Source organism: Neopsephotus bourkii, unplaced genomic scaffold (genome assembly GCF_033783945.1).
Source record: "Neopsephotus bourkii isolate Nb327-2 ecotype Australia unplaced genomic scaffold, CSIRO-AGI_Nbou_v1 NB_1526, whole genome shotgun sequence".
Taxonomy (NCBI): Eukaryota; Metazoa; Chordata; class Aves; order Psittaciformes; family Psittacidae; genus Neopsephotus; species Neopsephotus bourkii.
The window spans coordinates 7305074-7320372 of NW_026902002.1; the positions used below are offsets into that span (position 1 = coordinate 7305074).

The window sequence follows — 15299 nt, forward strand, 5'->3', positions numbered from 1 at the left end:
AAATATCGAAGGAACACAGCTGAGCCAACAAAACCCTGCTTAGACATGGGAGGCCGGGGTAGAGGGTCTCTGCCCATCTCTGCTAAGGGTTTTGGGAGCATCACCTTCATGTTTTTGCTCCCCAAGCTTTGCCTTGCCTGTGCAGACACTGCAGGCTAGGCAGGGCAGGAACTTTCCAGGTTCCTACCTAATATGCAGTACAAGGGGAAGAGAAGTGGCTGATTCCAAGCAGGGGCTGTGCCAGGGACTGTCCCTCAGCAGGGGGACCAGGGACTGTCTGCTAACACTGCCCCCTTCCCGCATGGATGCAGAGCTACGCCAAGTGGGTCTTTGGAGGGGATCAGCATCCCCAGCCTGTAATGGGACAGCAGAGCCTTGCAGACACCCTGGCAGGGAAGACCAAAAGCAGCTTTGTTCCCTTCCCTTTATCTCCCAGACAATGGCACATTCAGCAGGTGTTAAATGTTTTAATGGGATTCAGGATAGCTTCTGTTGCCCACCTGCCCCAAGGCCATTTCACCCCTCCCTAGGAACCAGAACTAACAGCCAAGAAGAAAAGACCTGTTGTGTGTTGCATTAACTGGCTGATGACTGAGCACTCCTGATAACCAGCACAAGGAGGAGGGGAACCCCATTAGCTTTGCTAAGCTCACACGGCCACTCTCTTGCTGGCTGTATGATTACCTGCCAGCAGCCTGTCCTGGCCACTAGCCCCAGCCTCATGGGAACATCACCCCCTTCACCACCCTGACACCAGTGGGAAGGAGAGGTCCTTTATCTTTGATATTTCTGTTGGAAAGATGTGCCTTATGGAAGTGGCTGGTGTTGGGGCCAAATAGAGCCAGTACAAGCTCAGAGTTCTTCCTGCCTGAGACCCAAATGCAGTTAGTGGAAATGGGGGTTCTCCCCTCTTCTGGGAGCTGGGCCATGGGTCTGGCTCACTACAGTCCCACAGTTCATTGCCTTCACCCTCTGCAGTGGCAAAGGGCCTCTTACAAAGCTGCTTACTAAAGGACCAGTCCTCCCTGCCAGCACTGCACATCTCCATCACATCACCTGGGTGAAAGGGCCAAGCAGCTGGCAGCACAGACTCTGACAGCAGAAAGGGGGCAAAGCTTTTGTAGTCCAAGATGGTGTGGGATTCAGTTAGGTTGAGAGAATGGCCACTGGTGGGAAGGCTCCACTTCTCCAATGATGTGGACAGCAGTGTCGCCTGGTCACGCGTGGAGTGTTTTCCAAAACCTGGGCCAGGGCCTAGTTCCCATTATAAGAACAGGAAGCAGGAATTACCCCAGCCTGAGAAGAGGACTGGCCCCGGTGTATTTTTAACTTAGGATGAGGATAAAAGAAGAAAAGCGTGACAGCCACTTAAGGGCTTTGCTTAGTGCATGCTGAGTGTTTCTGGTTGACAGGCACCAGAAGAGACTGAGATGTGACACAGCACCATCTCACACACCTTGCAAAGAGCAGAGGGAAAAAAGGCTTCTCTCTCAGAGGCAGGGGTAGCTTTCAGACCTCTTGTTCCCTGACTCACCTGTTGCTGAAAGCATGTCTCAGGGCTCTCTCCTACTAGAGAGATGCTAATCAGAGAAGTGAATTTACCTCTGGAAGTGCTTCAACAGGCAGGTAAAGTGTGAGTAAGGTTTCCTCCAGGCCCAGGCCATATTCAGCACAGGAGAGTGGGGAGAATAGGAGGTTTAATGGCAAATAAACCCCACAACTTCCCTGCACACGTGTCTGCACTCATGCTGCATCCATTCATTCTTGGGTGTTAACACCAGACTAACACAGCATTTCTCATGCTGACCCATCTGTCCCACAAGGCAGAGGAGTTAAATGGTGATTCAGCTCAGAGAGCATCAGATCACACAGGAGGTCTGAGGACCCTGCCTGCTGCTCCAGGCAGCTGGATTCAGACTGCTTTAGAGCAAAAGTGGGGCTTCTGCCTTTGCAAGTGTTACCCACTTAGGAACCCTGGCACAGGACTGCAGGGCATGTGTAGTGAGGAGCCTGGACCAGGCAGAGTCACCCCAACAGCCTGGCTCTGCTGCTGCTTGGAGCTGGGGAGAAAAGAGATAGGACCACATCACCCTTTCAACACCAGCAGAAGACAGAAAGGCTGCTGCATGACCTTGGCGACCTGGAACCCAGGGTGTTCAGGAGGGAAGAGAGGATCTGCACTTCACATGAGAGGGATCCAGGACACACGTGAAGGCCCCAGGCACCCAGGCTGAGCACAGGAGCTGGCAGTGCCTTTGCTGTATCTCTGACAACAGGAACAGCTCAGCCCTGGGGCTTAGCAACCGTTACGCAGACAGGGCCCCTGTGCAGAACAGAGCGCCGGGGTGGTGCTGGGTGAGCTGTGGCTACCCCGGGCACTGCAGGCAGCTGTGGGCAAAAGCCCTCTGGAGCTTCTGAAGCATGGTCTTCTCTTGGGCTGCAAGACGAGAAGATGCAGCTCTGGTCTTGGCTGGGCGCTAGCCCTGGGAACACAAGGCAGGAGTGTTTGGAGGGGAGCAGGATGGCTGGATGACCCGCAACGTCACAGAGCCCGTAGCGGGGCTGCAGAAGAGGGGAGATGCTGCGAACCCAGCCCAGCTGCCTGGCAGGACCGGCTGCAGCCTCTGCAGGGAAGCAGGCAGCCGGTGCCCGGCACCATCCTCAGCCCTGCGTTTCCCACAACTAACACTGCCACCTCCCGGCTGTGACAAACCCGCTCCGCACAGCGACACCCTCCCGAAGCCCGGCGGGACCCTTCAGCCAGGGCAAAGCTCAAAGCATCCCTTTCCCCAGTTTGAAAAGAGCTTGTCTAGGTGCTCCCAAACCCAGATGCATCGATTACGTATGTTACACGCCGGTGTCTGTGTGCCCAGAGGCCAAGCTGCTTTTATTGGGTTACTGAATATGCCGGATGGTGCTGCAGCCTCTCTCTCAGGCTGGGTTGCTGTATGTGGGACCTGCAGCAGCCTCTGGAGCAAGGAAGAGAAGAGGTCTCAGTACCTGCGTCCTGCTGATGTTATCAGGGTCTCAGCACCTCAGTGCCCAGCTGTCAGTCCATCCTCTGCCACATTTCAAAGAAGATTCCTCTCCCAGTTCATACAGACTGGGGGCAGTGGGAACAGTCACAGAGGTTGTCCATGTGCTCCCTGTAGCAGAATGAGGTTCTTCTTGATGATGTGGACAGCTACAGACAGGCAAGATCTCATTAGCTCTGCTGTGGAGTTGCCAGAGGATTCAAATTGGAAATGAGGACATAATCAGGCCACAGGCCCTCAGAGGCAGACAGCATGCTGAGGTCTGGTCATGGGGTGGGAGGACTGGAGTTGCACTGGACATCACGGGGACAGACTGTAGAGTGGCGGAAGTTGATGCGCGTAACAAGCTCAAGCAGCCCAGTGCCCAGCAGCTGTGCTCTTGAGGGTGGTGGCGGTGCTGGACTGGTGGTTCTGAAGAAGAGGAAATTGTTTTTGGGTTGGGGAGAGTGCAGCCTGCTGCTGCCTCCCCCCCAGGCAATCATCACTCCCCCAGGGATCACAGGAAACACCCAGCATCTATCTAGACAAGACTCCTGTGGCTCTGGAGATGACATCTCCACCCAACAGCCCTCTCCTATCCTCCCCCAATCCAATCTGCCTGCAGCTTCATGTTTTGCCCTTAGCCCCAAATCTGCCTCCCTACCAGTGGCCATTCCCTCATCCTAACTAAATCCTAGACTATCTTAGACTATGAAAGCTTTGCCCCTTTTCTGCTGTCAGAGACTGTGCTGCCAGACTCCTTTACCTTAAGAAACCCTCCTTGTGCTAGACTCTCCAGTGCCTCAGACTCTTCTGCTACCTGTTCACTCACAGGGCCCTGCCCCTGAACTGCATGATGGTCTTGGGTCCATGGAAAGGCTGTACCATTCATTATCACTTCTGCTCTGTGGCTTAGGACAAGCAAAGAAGGGGCAGAGGCTTTGGGAGTAGATTCCCTGTTTTGCACGGGGAGCCTTGACATTGACAGCTGGTGATCCAGCTAATCCATGTGGTCTAGAAAATGAGCTGTACTTCAGCCTGACATATTAAGGACAGGTCCCAACCCCTGCCAAAGCACAGATACACTCTGCTACCTTTGGGAAGGGCTGGAGGGTAGAGCAATGACCCTGGGCTGGGCTGTCAGCACCACTTCCCCACGGCTGGCTTCAGTCAGTATATTCTGCAGGGTGTTCTCCAGCACCAGCTCCACCAGGCTCCTAAAGGCTGGCTGCCTGGAGGGACAAACGTACAGGCAAAGGACAGCTATCAGAAAGCAGATAATGGAGGCTGCTTGCTGTGACTCCTCCCAGCCCACACTGTTTCCTACACACTGAGGCCAATGAACCAAAGACTTAAGCAATGGGGTGCTGACCCCCCCTTCCAGAGCAGCCACCAGCTGGTGTCAGGCCCTGACCTCAGACAGAGCCGAGTGACTGTGGTTTTAGTGGTTGCTCCTTCTGAGTTGTGCTGTAGTTAGTATTTGTGCATATGCTTGTGGCCTGTAGCAGTGCGTGAGTATTTCATCACTCCAAGGTGATGAAATACTACAGTTAAAAGTGAAAGGTTAGGTTAACACACACTGCACTCTAACGTCCAATACATCCAGGACTGGCCAAAGATAAAGCAGACATCACCATCTAACAGTGTCCTGGCACTGCCCACAGCTTGACCCCAAGACACAGCAAACCTGCACTCTTCATAAACCACACTAAGGAGAGGGTGGCTAGGTGAGCTAGTGTCAATTTCCACCCAGGACACACAGAACAACTCAGAAGTGCCACAGAAGGGGAAATGAGTTTCTGGCCAGGCAGAGCGCTGCCATAGCTCTCTTGCCTGTGCAGCTTCCTCACCTGCTTATCATCTCCTTCTGCTCCCTCAACTGCTCATGGTGGGAAACCTCCAGCCAGTCATTACTGGGAGAGGTTTCCTGCCTCTTTTGTTTCCTCTCTCCATCCTTCTCAGGGTAAAGATCTGGCAAAGCAGAGACCCCAGGGTGGACTCTGGAGCACTGTTTCCTGTCCCAGAGTTCTGCTGATTCTGCACACCGAAACTGGGAGAAATATGGAATGGGCTCATCCAGGGTGCTTCTTATTGCATCATGGAGCTGGGTGTTCTCCAAGAGGCCTCTGGGAGGACAAACATAAAGGATGAGGCCCAGGAAACCAGGTGACAGATGTCAGTGTTTACTCTGTTCCTTCTTGCTTTCTGGGCCTGAGAGAGCCATAAAGAAGGCTTGAGCTAAGGAAACTTCCTTTCCCTCCCCAGCACTGGTTCTTTACATTTTTGCAGCTGACAGAAAAAATAGGTGAATCCTGTTCCAAGCTCATGGCATCAAAGTGCTCTGGTGTCCTGGGCACTGACACCATTCACTAAAGAGAGATGGGCCCAGCACCTAGCTAGGGAGCAAGATCCTGCCTCTGGCTATCACACCAGGGCTTCTGAGCTCTAGTTCCCAGTGCAGCCTTTTCCAGGCTGCATCTCCCATTCTGGTGCAGCAGGAGTGCACAGATTCCTCTGGGATTAGCAGAGGTCTCGCCATGCTGCACACATTCCCCTCCAAACTGGGTGAGGGTAAAAGGATACACACTTGATGACACCTGCGAGTATGTCAGTCACTATCTGCAACTCCTGTTTGGAAGCAGCAGCCAGGGACAGCCTTTTGGGCTCCATTTCCATTCTGTCTTTGCCCCTTATACCATTCACAAATTTGGTTTCCAAGGGCTGGTCGCTGAAGGGCCTGAGAAAGAAGGAATTATTCTATCAGTGGCAGAACGAAACTGCCAAAGACCTGTATCCCCCTGTTTGAGCAGCAGCACTGCAGGCAAGCGGGGAGCAGTGCAGGAGTGGGAGCTGCTGCATCTGTGAAAGCTGCAGGGATGTTGTCATGAGAGAGGAACACCGAGCTCTGACAGTATCTTCTTTTTGAGGGAAAGAGACAAAAAAGTCATGTTAGCTAATGCTGGGGAAAGCAAGGCACCACTTGCCTAATACTGCGGCACTGGAGAGGAACAGAGCAGAGCTCCAAGTTCAGTGCATACCACAGCATGGGCAGCCCTGGCTCAGAGGAAGATGCAAATCCAAAAAGCTTACCAGGACAAGAAGTACTTGTGGAGTTCAGAGGTGAATTTGTTGAAGAAGTCCTCAAGAGAGTAGGCTGTGGCTGTCACAGCAAGGTGTAAGAGGATGGGCTTGGGAGGCTCTGGTTTGACCCACACCCGACTGGCTTCTTTGTTCAACAGCCGCCTCCTGTCAACGTGTCCAGCTGGCTGATTTGGTGTGGGGTGGTTTTTAATAGGGGGTAATGTCTATTAGAGAGAAAGGAATGGCAGGTAGTGAGCTGCTCCTTTGGCCACAGATGGGCTGGTGTAGGTGTGAGCACAGGCCTGAGTACTGGGAAGCCCAGCAGCCAGCGCCAAGACCCTGGACAGGAGAAAGCGTCAGAATGATCTTGGCACTGCAGTTCTCCCATCAGACACAAGTGGCCGTGCTGGGAATCAGGTCCACTCTATCCTCCCTGCCTAGCATGCCAGCCCTGAGGGTTAGCAGGACTTCAAGGTCTCCCCAGGGTACTTGGGGATGTTGTATTCCTATCCATCCCTTTTGGAACTCCAGGATGTGCAGAAACGCATGCAAAAATAGTCTCCCAAGCCTTGAAGGGAACCAGGAACTGACTCCTGCCATACTACATGAGCCAGTTTGGGTTTGCATTACCAGCAGTCAGTCTGGGGGAAGTTTCTTAGGGCAGGGGTAGTCCAGAAGCCTGGGCCAGAAGGGCACCACCCAGTTTTGGAGAAGCCCTCACCCATCACAAGACTTCAGTAACCTTTGGGAGATAACTGTCCAGCCTCTGAGAATGAGGCCAGAGGCCTTCACTGCTCCAGACACAGAACAGGCGATTGCAGGCTCCAAATTAACACTGGGAGAAAAACCCTATAGGACTAAACAAAACTGCTTTTACTTTTCCTCAATCATCCTTATATTCATCCCAATGAATGCCTCAACCTGCATCACTGATTACATGTAACAGCACAGGGCAGACAGTCCAAAGCTAGAGCTGCCCTGAGTTGGTATCTTCACACAGTACAGTTGAGGATATGCTGAGGCACTCTGCAGGGTCCCAGGAGCACTGCTACAGCCTTACTATGATGGGAATCCCGAGATAACAAGCTGTGTCTCCTAGCTGAGTCACTCTGCTCAGGCCCAGCCTCACGCAAGCTCCCCTTGACCCTTCCACCTCTCGGGTTAGCTGGTTCTCCACAAGCCCTGTCATTCCCACAGCATGTACTGCAGATAGCTGGACACACAGCTTGGCTCTGCCTTTGGGCTCAGGCAGTTCTGCAGAGCATTCCCTGGGACCTTGTCTCACAGCTTGCCACAACTGCTAGAGAAGCTGTCACAGTTGTGCATATTTCAGGGGCCAATTGAGCTTTAAAGTTTTCTGAGCACTTAACTCCAGGCAGTCCCAGCCTGCAGTTTCTCCTGAGGCACAGAGCGCAGCTCTTTTAGCAGTGAGGACAAAGTCTGCACCACGTCACGCCAAGGTCCTGCCGCTTTCTGTCACGGCACACATTCCATTGTTGCCACAGCATGAAACGAGCCCAGGTACTGACTGCCCTGTGTGCATCTTTCCTGCTTATTCAGAACATTTCCACCTTTCTCCAGTTATGGGTGTTCATTTGGTTGCAGTTTCACTTCCTGTTCGCCTCAGCTGGAAAGTTACTGCCAACATGGCACAGTCAGTCTGCTGCTTCTGGCTTCTCCAAACAGTCTGTCTCCCAAAGCCTTGAAGCTACAAATCACGCTGTGCTCTCTATTCAGGCTCCCACGCTGTGATATCAGCATCTGCCTCTTTTCTATAGCAGTCAGTTTGATTCTACTGTGGTGAGACAGGTCTGACTTACCTTGTATCTCCTCATCACAGCTGAGGATTCAGGAAGAATTACTGTCTCAGCAGAATCTGATGACCTCTGAAAAGAAAGGGAGATGGCAGGGAGAAGGAAGAGAAATTGTCTTATAGGAAAGATACAGACCAGAACAAGACTCCAGGATTTTGTTTTACTTTGTCCCAGCTGAGTCAATGACCGCATCCCTCCCATTCTTCACTCAGGCCACATTCTTACATGTTTCTCTCCAGTGTTTATTCATAGTTAAAAATCCAGTCATCAGTTTCCAGAGCCACTGGCTTTGTTTCCCCTAAGGCTTCTCACGCACTTCCAAATTTCAGACAATCATTAGCAATTTCAGAGTGTGATTCTTGTCTAAAAAACAGCACCTCCTTTTGCTATCTACAGACCAGCTATGGGATATTGAATAGATCAGAATCTCATGTCCTCTTATCAACTTGCCTAGATTTTTTTAAAGAGTATTTCTTGTTAACATGGGATGCTGTTTCTGAGCTGATTTGGAGATTAGCTGAGCTGAGCTGGTGTAATGTTCTGGCAATACTTACCCCTGCAGGTGACTTTTGCTTCCTCAGGTCCTTCTCTGTGATAGTGAATTCCACAGCCTGCCTCGCTTTCTCCTTCTCCCACTCCTGCAGCTCCCTCTCGTACTGAACCAGGGAGTCCTGGAGGTATAGCTATGAAGCAAGTTTGGAGTGAGCAGGGCTAGAAAGATGCTGTAAATAATACAGTCTCTGGCTCATGCCCATGCCTGTCACCAATTTCTCCCTTCCATGAGATCCCAGCCAGAAGCCCACTCCCTTTCCATGTCTTCCAGTAACAGAAAAGGAGAGAACCATTACTGTAAGACTGATACAGAGAAGAAACAATCTCTTGCCAAAGAACAAGTGTCCAGAGGGACATTACTGCAAGTCTGTGCACTCACTAATATTACAGAAGCAAGACTTGCTTTTTACAGATACTTAAAGTCTCTGACATCCACTGAAAACCACTTCCATTCAAACTGTGACCTCTTGTAGCTGCGTTCAAGTCACAAACCCACGTTTCACAATTACACATCATCTAGTGAGCCACACAGACACTTAAACCACCAGAAGAGATGAAGCTCAGTATCTTCAGGAATGAGAAGCACTGGCCAGCATTATGGAGTAAAGTAGGATTCCTTTAGCTTGCTGACTGCTGGGGACAGCCATTTGGGAACTGTAGTGACATGCCCAGGTGATGGTAATACACAGGCACCTCTTGGGTCTCACCTCACACACCAGATCTGTGCTGCAGAAGGAAGCAGTCCCTGAAGGTTGCAGTGTGATGAAGCAGGGGATGCTTTCTCCAGGCTGCACAACCCCTACTTCTGGAGCAATCTGTAACACCTGGGGAAAAAACAAAACAAAACAACAAACCCAACCCACAGAGGAGCCGTTTCATTGTCCTGGAACCTTCCTAGTGCCTTCACTTTGTAGGAAACACAGGACTGTGGGAATTCTCTCCTCTCTCACAGGTATATGACATGAGTGAAGTACAGCTGATATAGTGCAAGAACAACCACAGACTTTGCTGGTAGATGTGGTCCTGAGGTTCATTATTGCATCCTGTAGTTCCAGGTTCATGTCTCCTCACTGAAGTCTTCAGATTTCCCTCTGAATTCTGTCTTTCCCCCCTGTCCTGACCCTTGCCTTCACTCTTCTCTGCCCTTTCCTTTCAACAGCTAGTATAAAAGTCAGTTCCTTAGGACTGTTTCTGAATGTCAGGTTGAAAATGGAGTTGTAAGGTGCTTTCAGGACACAACAGAGATGGGCAAGAAGGCTGTAGAGGAAAAAGAAGGACTTACCTTCTTGTCTTTGTAGGTGCTTATCTGCCAGGCAAACACAACAGTCTTGCTCTCTGAGATATTGTTGAGAAAGACAAGTCGACTAGCTTTAGCACAGTCTGGGATATTTCCAAAACAAATCCTTCTGTGGGACAAGGTGGCTGCCTGCAGGAAGCAAGGTGAAACCAGGAGTAACAGCAGGAAAGGAAGATGGGATGTGGCCACTGGGGAAGGGCAATCGTAGTCACCTTGAAGTTATGCAGCAATTCATGGATGATATTTGCCAGTTATCTTTATCATAGCAACTTGAGGGAATGTTACATTTCTCTCATTTTTGCTTTGGCTAAAATGACTCTTTACATCAAGAGGACAGCCCTGTTGCAGTAGGATTGAATGAGTAATTAATAGAACATAACACTGGTGCTGGGGCAGGGACCAGCAGCGTTCAGATTCCCTCCGCAACACCTGCAGTCCAGGCCTTTTCCTACTTCAGTTGGCAAATGCATGAGGTGTGTCCTTGCCCAAATCATCATCAACTTGAATGTGAGTTTTGGGAAACTGCTCCCTACTGTATCTTGCTACTAGTCTGTCCCATTCTCCAGGCAAACTCTGATTAATTACACTGATCATTGGAGAAGCTAATGACTCTTGGTTACAGACAACAGAGCCCTGTGGGATGACATCTTTGTTGCCAGCATGAGACACATTTTTAATCACCTCTTTGCTATACCCTAGAACTCAGTCACCCTGCTGGAAGCCAAAGAGCGTATGTAGCTATGGCTGCGCTCCAAGCTGGGCACACTAATGTCAGCAAGGATGAATCCTTTACCTGCCTGGACTATGCCTCTGCTGATGCTGTTTAATGCTGATTCATTACACTGTGGGTAATGAATAAATCTGTGAGTGAATTTAACAACCGATTTTCTCAGGCTGGCAGGCCGGCTCAGACCAGGCCAAACAAGCTTCCGCAGAGCCAGTGACAGGTTAAACACATGCATTCCTCAGGATGTGCCTGAATGAGTGACTATCCTGCAGTCTGCATTCAGGTTATGAATCATCTGAGTTTAGGTGTGAAATGGTAGCAGCCAAACCCTGGTAGGGTATGTCAGGAGCATAATGTTTTTTTTGTGAATGAATTGCCAAAGAAAAAAGTGTAGCTGCCAATGAAAAAGCTAGCTGTGATGGAGGGGTAATTTTCAATAGAAAATTCAGAACATGAACAAAGCCTAAAGCCTTTTTTGTTCTAATGACAGTGGAAGCAGCAAGCTGGAAAGACAGCACCTTTCAGAACAACTGCTTTTTATGAGTTAAGCTCTAGATGACACGCTGGAAGGGAAATATCTTGCTCTATCTCATGGCAAATGAACACTTCTGCAACAAAGACTATTGCTAGATGGGGCCACTTACATGTTTCAGTCTCTCACACACATTTCTGGATTGTTCATATTGGTCATATTAGCATGCCTGAACTTACCTGCCCAGGCACAGTTAGCTTGGTAGAACCTGAAAAGACTGAAGGAGGCAAAACTTTACTGGATGAAACAGTCTCTTCTATGATGTTTGGATGGTAGCCTTCTCCCTTGAACGTGATCACAGCTGATTCACCTCCCAGGATGTGGATGGGAACATCAACCTGCCTTGGACAAGAACAGGGTTTTAAGTCCAGAGTCATATTTGCGAGAGATGTGCAAGAAGCTAATATACTTGCTAAGGGACTAGTTTAAATACAACACATGAATGGACTAAAAGAAATCCAGTCTTTTGTTCTTTCAGGCTTTGCCCTTCCCTGCTAACTATGAGATGGGAAGAGAGTCCCTCTTGGAGCAAAAGTTGTAGTTTTAGATTTATTTATTTTTCCATGCATCCACTGCAGAGTGGGGCAACTAATGGTGCTCCAGCTCTGGCCCTGTCTGCCTGCTGCAGCCTGGGACAAAGGTCTTTGGGAACACTGTTTGCAGAGGCCTGCAGCAATGTACACTGCATTGATAAAAGACACCAACTTCAGACTCTTTGGTGAAGTTACTGAAGGCCAAGGATGAGCCAAAAATCTGATCAGATACTGTTGATATCCTCAGTCACTCTTTGATCCTTGAAAAATAGGATGACTTTGATTGTGGAATAAATCTATTCTTTGGGAAGAAGAAACGTATGAGATAGCAATCTATCTGCTCCATTTCCTGAACAAACCAGGCACTCATTAGCTTTCAAGACTCTTTGCTTCTTGAATGAATGGAGCTCAATTCAGCTGTAGCATGCCATGGACCAACCATCATTAAGAGATCTAAAGAGTTTTAGGCACACAATAACAGAAATAAACAGTTTCTGGCAATGAGGAGGGTCTTACCACATATGTTCTAGCTTCCAGTGGTGAGAAGATCCACTCAATGTGGCCTGTTATACCAGGGGGAATTTCACCTCTAGGAGTTAGGCAGACAAACACAGGATGCTGAAAATTCTCCTTCTGGATCTTCATAACCTCGTCCAGCTGAACCTCAAATATCACTGGCACAGAGCCACCATTGTAGAGTTCATAAATCTAAAGTGAGTGAGAGAGCAGAGCTTCTTACACCATGCACAAGCTCAACTAGCTAGCACTTCCTCAGAGGACTCTGATAAGCATTAATAATTAATTAGGCAGCTTGTCTCCTAAGAATGAGGAGACCTCATAGTGTCAAGATTTATCACTGAGGCTCTAATAGGAGACTGGGCTGAGGGTTTATCACCACCCATGTACATTGATAACTACAGTGCCTCTCCAAGTGGTGCCCTGCAAATTCAGTCTAGGAGAAAATTAATACAAATTAGCTAAAGGGATCACTGTAAAGCGGATTACTTGAAATGCAAAACCACTTATATTAAAGTGATCTTAATTCAATTCAGACTTGTTCATTTCTCAAGTAAATTAGGTAGAACAGAATCAAAGCTGCCTTTTTGCTGAATAAGTGCTTAAGGAAGTTTAATTCATTTACTAAAAAGCTAATCAGGATTTATTTCCAGAGTGCCTGGAGCAGCTAGACAAGTTTTCACTTGGATCCTGTGCAAGAGAATAAGGGGATGGCCAAACACACCTCATAAGTATTCTGGCTAGAGTGAAAGCCAAATCTTGTCAAACTGGAGATGGTGAAAGGTACTTTCCCTGCTGCCATCCCAGGAGCCATTTCCAGACTCTGCTAGTCTCAAAGCTCTGCTGTAATGCTTTCCTTTGGAGGCCATTCTGTTTTCTGGGAAATGCCTTGGACATTGCTTATCCTTGGGACACAGTAACACTACCTCCTTCCCCCCACTTGCTGCTGGGATTGGCCTCAGGATGCTCACCTGTGTGGGGGGGTGGGAAGTCCCAATGGCAATGGGTGTGAAGAGGTGCTCTGAGGATGTAAAATGAATGTACTGCTGGCCCTCTTCCACTGTCACACCGCTGAAGTTCAGCTACAGTAGAAACAAACACAGCCACTTTCTAACAGGGGCTTGGTCCCATCATGAACAATTGCACAAGGACTCTGAAGGACTTTGCAAGTTGAGGTCAACAGTTACAGATTTAAGTAGTCCTAAGAAAAAAAACAAGGAGACGGAGAGCCTACCCAACGGTTGGCTCTCCTCTGAAAGGCTTTTGCATCTTGCTTCAGATAGAAGGTACTTTTCTCTCCGCTGTGTGAGGCACTAGCCTCAGTGGTAGAAATTCTCCATGAATGGAAGTGTCTGGACTGTACACAAGACAGTGTGCAGCTGTGACAAACAAACCCTTTGGAAACACAGGATTTTAAGTAAGTAAGGGTTTCCTCTTGGAAAGGACCATCTGGATGTCTTCACTCTGCTGCAAGAATGTCTAACAGTCCAAAAACTGGAGATAAGTCATGATGCATGATTTCCTGCAGGATCACCCAAAGCACCCTTGAGCTGTCTGCCTTGAAGCAGAGGCTGCAAAGCAGTCACAGAGCTAGTAATATCTTTGCATGGGCCAAAGGGAGATAAGTTGCTGCAGTTTGTAATTAGCTAAAGCATGGCTATTTTTCAAGTGCATATGCAGAAGATGGAGAGGATGTTTGCGAAGGCAGGTGGATGCCTTGGACAGACCCCTGCAGGAGATATTGTATCAGCTGCTTAAAAAGAGCAGAGAATGCCAGTTCCTCTAAAACAACCCGTTCTGTTTTAGCTCCATAAGCAAAGAGAGGAGGGAAGAGGGACTAGAAATACAATGCTAACAAGGTCTCGCATGGGATCTTTTCAAAGCACTACATGAGCATTCAGACTCCTGAGAGCCCCAGCAAGCCAGATAAAGTGCGAACAGGAAGAGGACCAAAGCTGATGCTTTCAAACTGCAAGGGAAAAAGGGTCAGGAACCTTCCTGAGCTCTGGGAGTAAAACACCCATTTGTATTTGGTAAAAAAAAAAAACCCACCTTGGATTCCACTAGACCAGAACTACCGAGAAAAAATTGCCATCAATTTTCATAGACACAAGATGCAATATTCAGAGGACTGTCAGTTAAAGGAAGACAAATACAGAAAAGTAAAGACCTGGTGCAACCAGTTCTCCTTCCATAGTGCAGAGATCTTGTCTCACAGCAATGACTTAGAACATGAGAGGGGCAGGGATACCAGATTCCCCAGGGAGCAGAGCTACCTGGAAAACATGTGGAGGTGACAGCATCTCAGGAAACCTAATTAGCAGCTCTGAGGTGAGGCACAAACACTTCCAATTTATGGATGCTCTGTGCTCAGGGATTCTCCACAGGAATCCAAGCTTTCTCTCCAGTGAGTTCTGGGAACCAGCCTACCTCATCCTGCAACACCTGCAGCTGGCTGAGCTTTTCCTGCTAAAACTGCTGAGGGCTGCAGATTCTGCCTGGCCAAATGATCCTGGAACTCTGAGAACAAGGTCACATCTGCACTCTTACAGGCAGGCTATGTCAGTGAGGCAAAAGACAACCTGTGAGAGCACTAGGCAGCAAGAAGCCCTGTTTCCCTACTGTGCAAGGATTGGGTAACACACAAGTCCCATAGAAGATTCATCCTGCAGCCAGAAGAAACTGCCAATGGGAAGTCAGTTTGAATCCTTCAGAGCACCTATAAATCTAGCTACAACACAGGACTGAAAGCTGGCCACAGAGAGGGAAAGGAGTAATAAAGAGGGAGCTCCTCTTAAAGATGAAGCAGACAGGTTCTGTTGGGGTAGCAGAGGAGTGGGAGGTCAAAACCTGACCACATGGGTAGAACCATAACAGAAGTGAATTTGGATCTCCAAAAAATGAGGCATTGGTTTGCAGCTGGCTAACATCACAGCTCTGAAGCCAGGCAATTTGGAATTTGACAGAATGACCAAGCAGTACCCAGCCCAATGATCTCTACCTTGCTTATTGGTGTTTTCTCAACTTTCCAAAGCTTAACTTTTGCTTGACAATACCCAAAATGTCACCCCCAGGTTACCTTCCCTTAAGGTTAGCTTATGTTCTGCACATTTCACCAGATTCCCAGGTGAGGATCTGCTATGCATGTGAGCATGCTTAGAGCAGTCTCTGCCATGGGACCTGGCAGCTCTGTGCCTTTCATGCCATGACTGAAAGGACAGAAGGCACACTCT

General features: G+C 49.0%; 1 protein-coding gene across 1 annotated transcript in view; it reads right to left on the reverse strand.

The window, feature by feature from the left end:
- Positions 1–2860: 2860 nt before the first annotated feature.
- CFAP65 (cilia and flagella associated protein 65) overlaps positions 2861–15299 on the reverse strand; it is a 32020-nt gene continuing 19581 nt past the window's right edge. The window contains exons 21-32 of the mRNA XM_061370233.1: positions 13038–13148; positions 12067–12258; positions 11197–11355; positions 9744–9887; positions 9169–9285; positions 8464–8592; positions 7916–7981; positions 6105–6319; positions 5602–5751; positions 4865–5140; positions 4109–4246; positions 2861–3446 (exon numbers count right to left, since the gene is read on the reverse strand). Of these exons, the coding sequence (XP_061226217.1) occupies positions 3302–3446; positions 4109–4246; positions 4865–5140; positions 5602–5751; positions 6105–6319; positions 7916–7981; positions 8464–8592; positions 9169–9285; positions 9744–9887; positions 11197–11355; positions 12067–12258; positions 13038–13148 (1842 nt within the window). The 3' untranslated portion in view covers positions 2861–3301. The remainder of the gene's footprint in view (positions 3447–4108; positions 4247–4864; positions 5141–5601; positions 5752–6104; positions 6320–7915; positions 7982–8463; positions 8593–9168; positions 9286–9743; positions 9888–11196; positions 11356–12066; positions 12259–13037; positions 13149–15299) is intronic.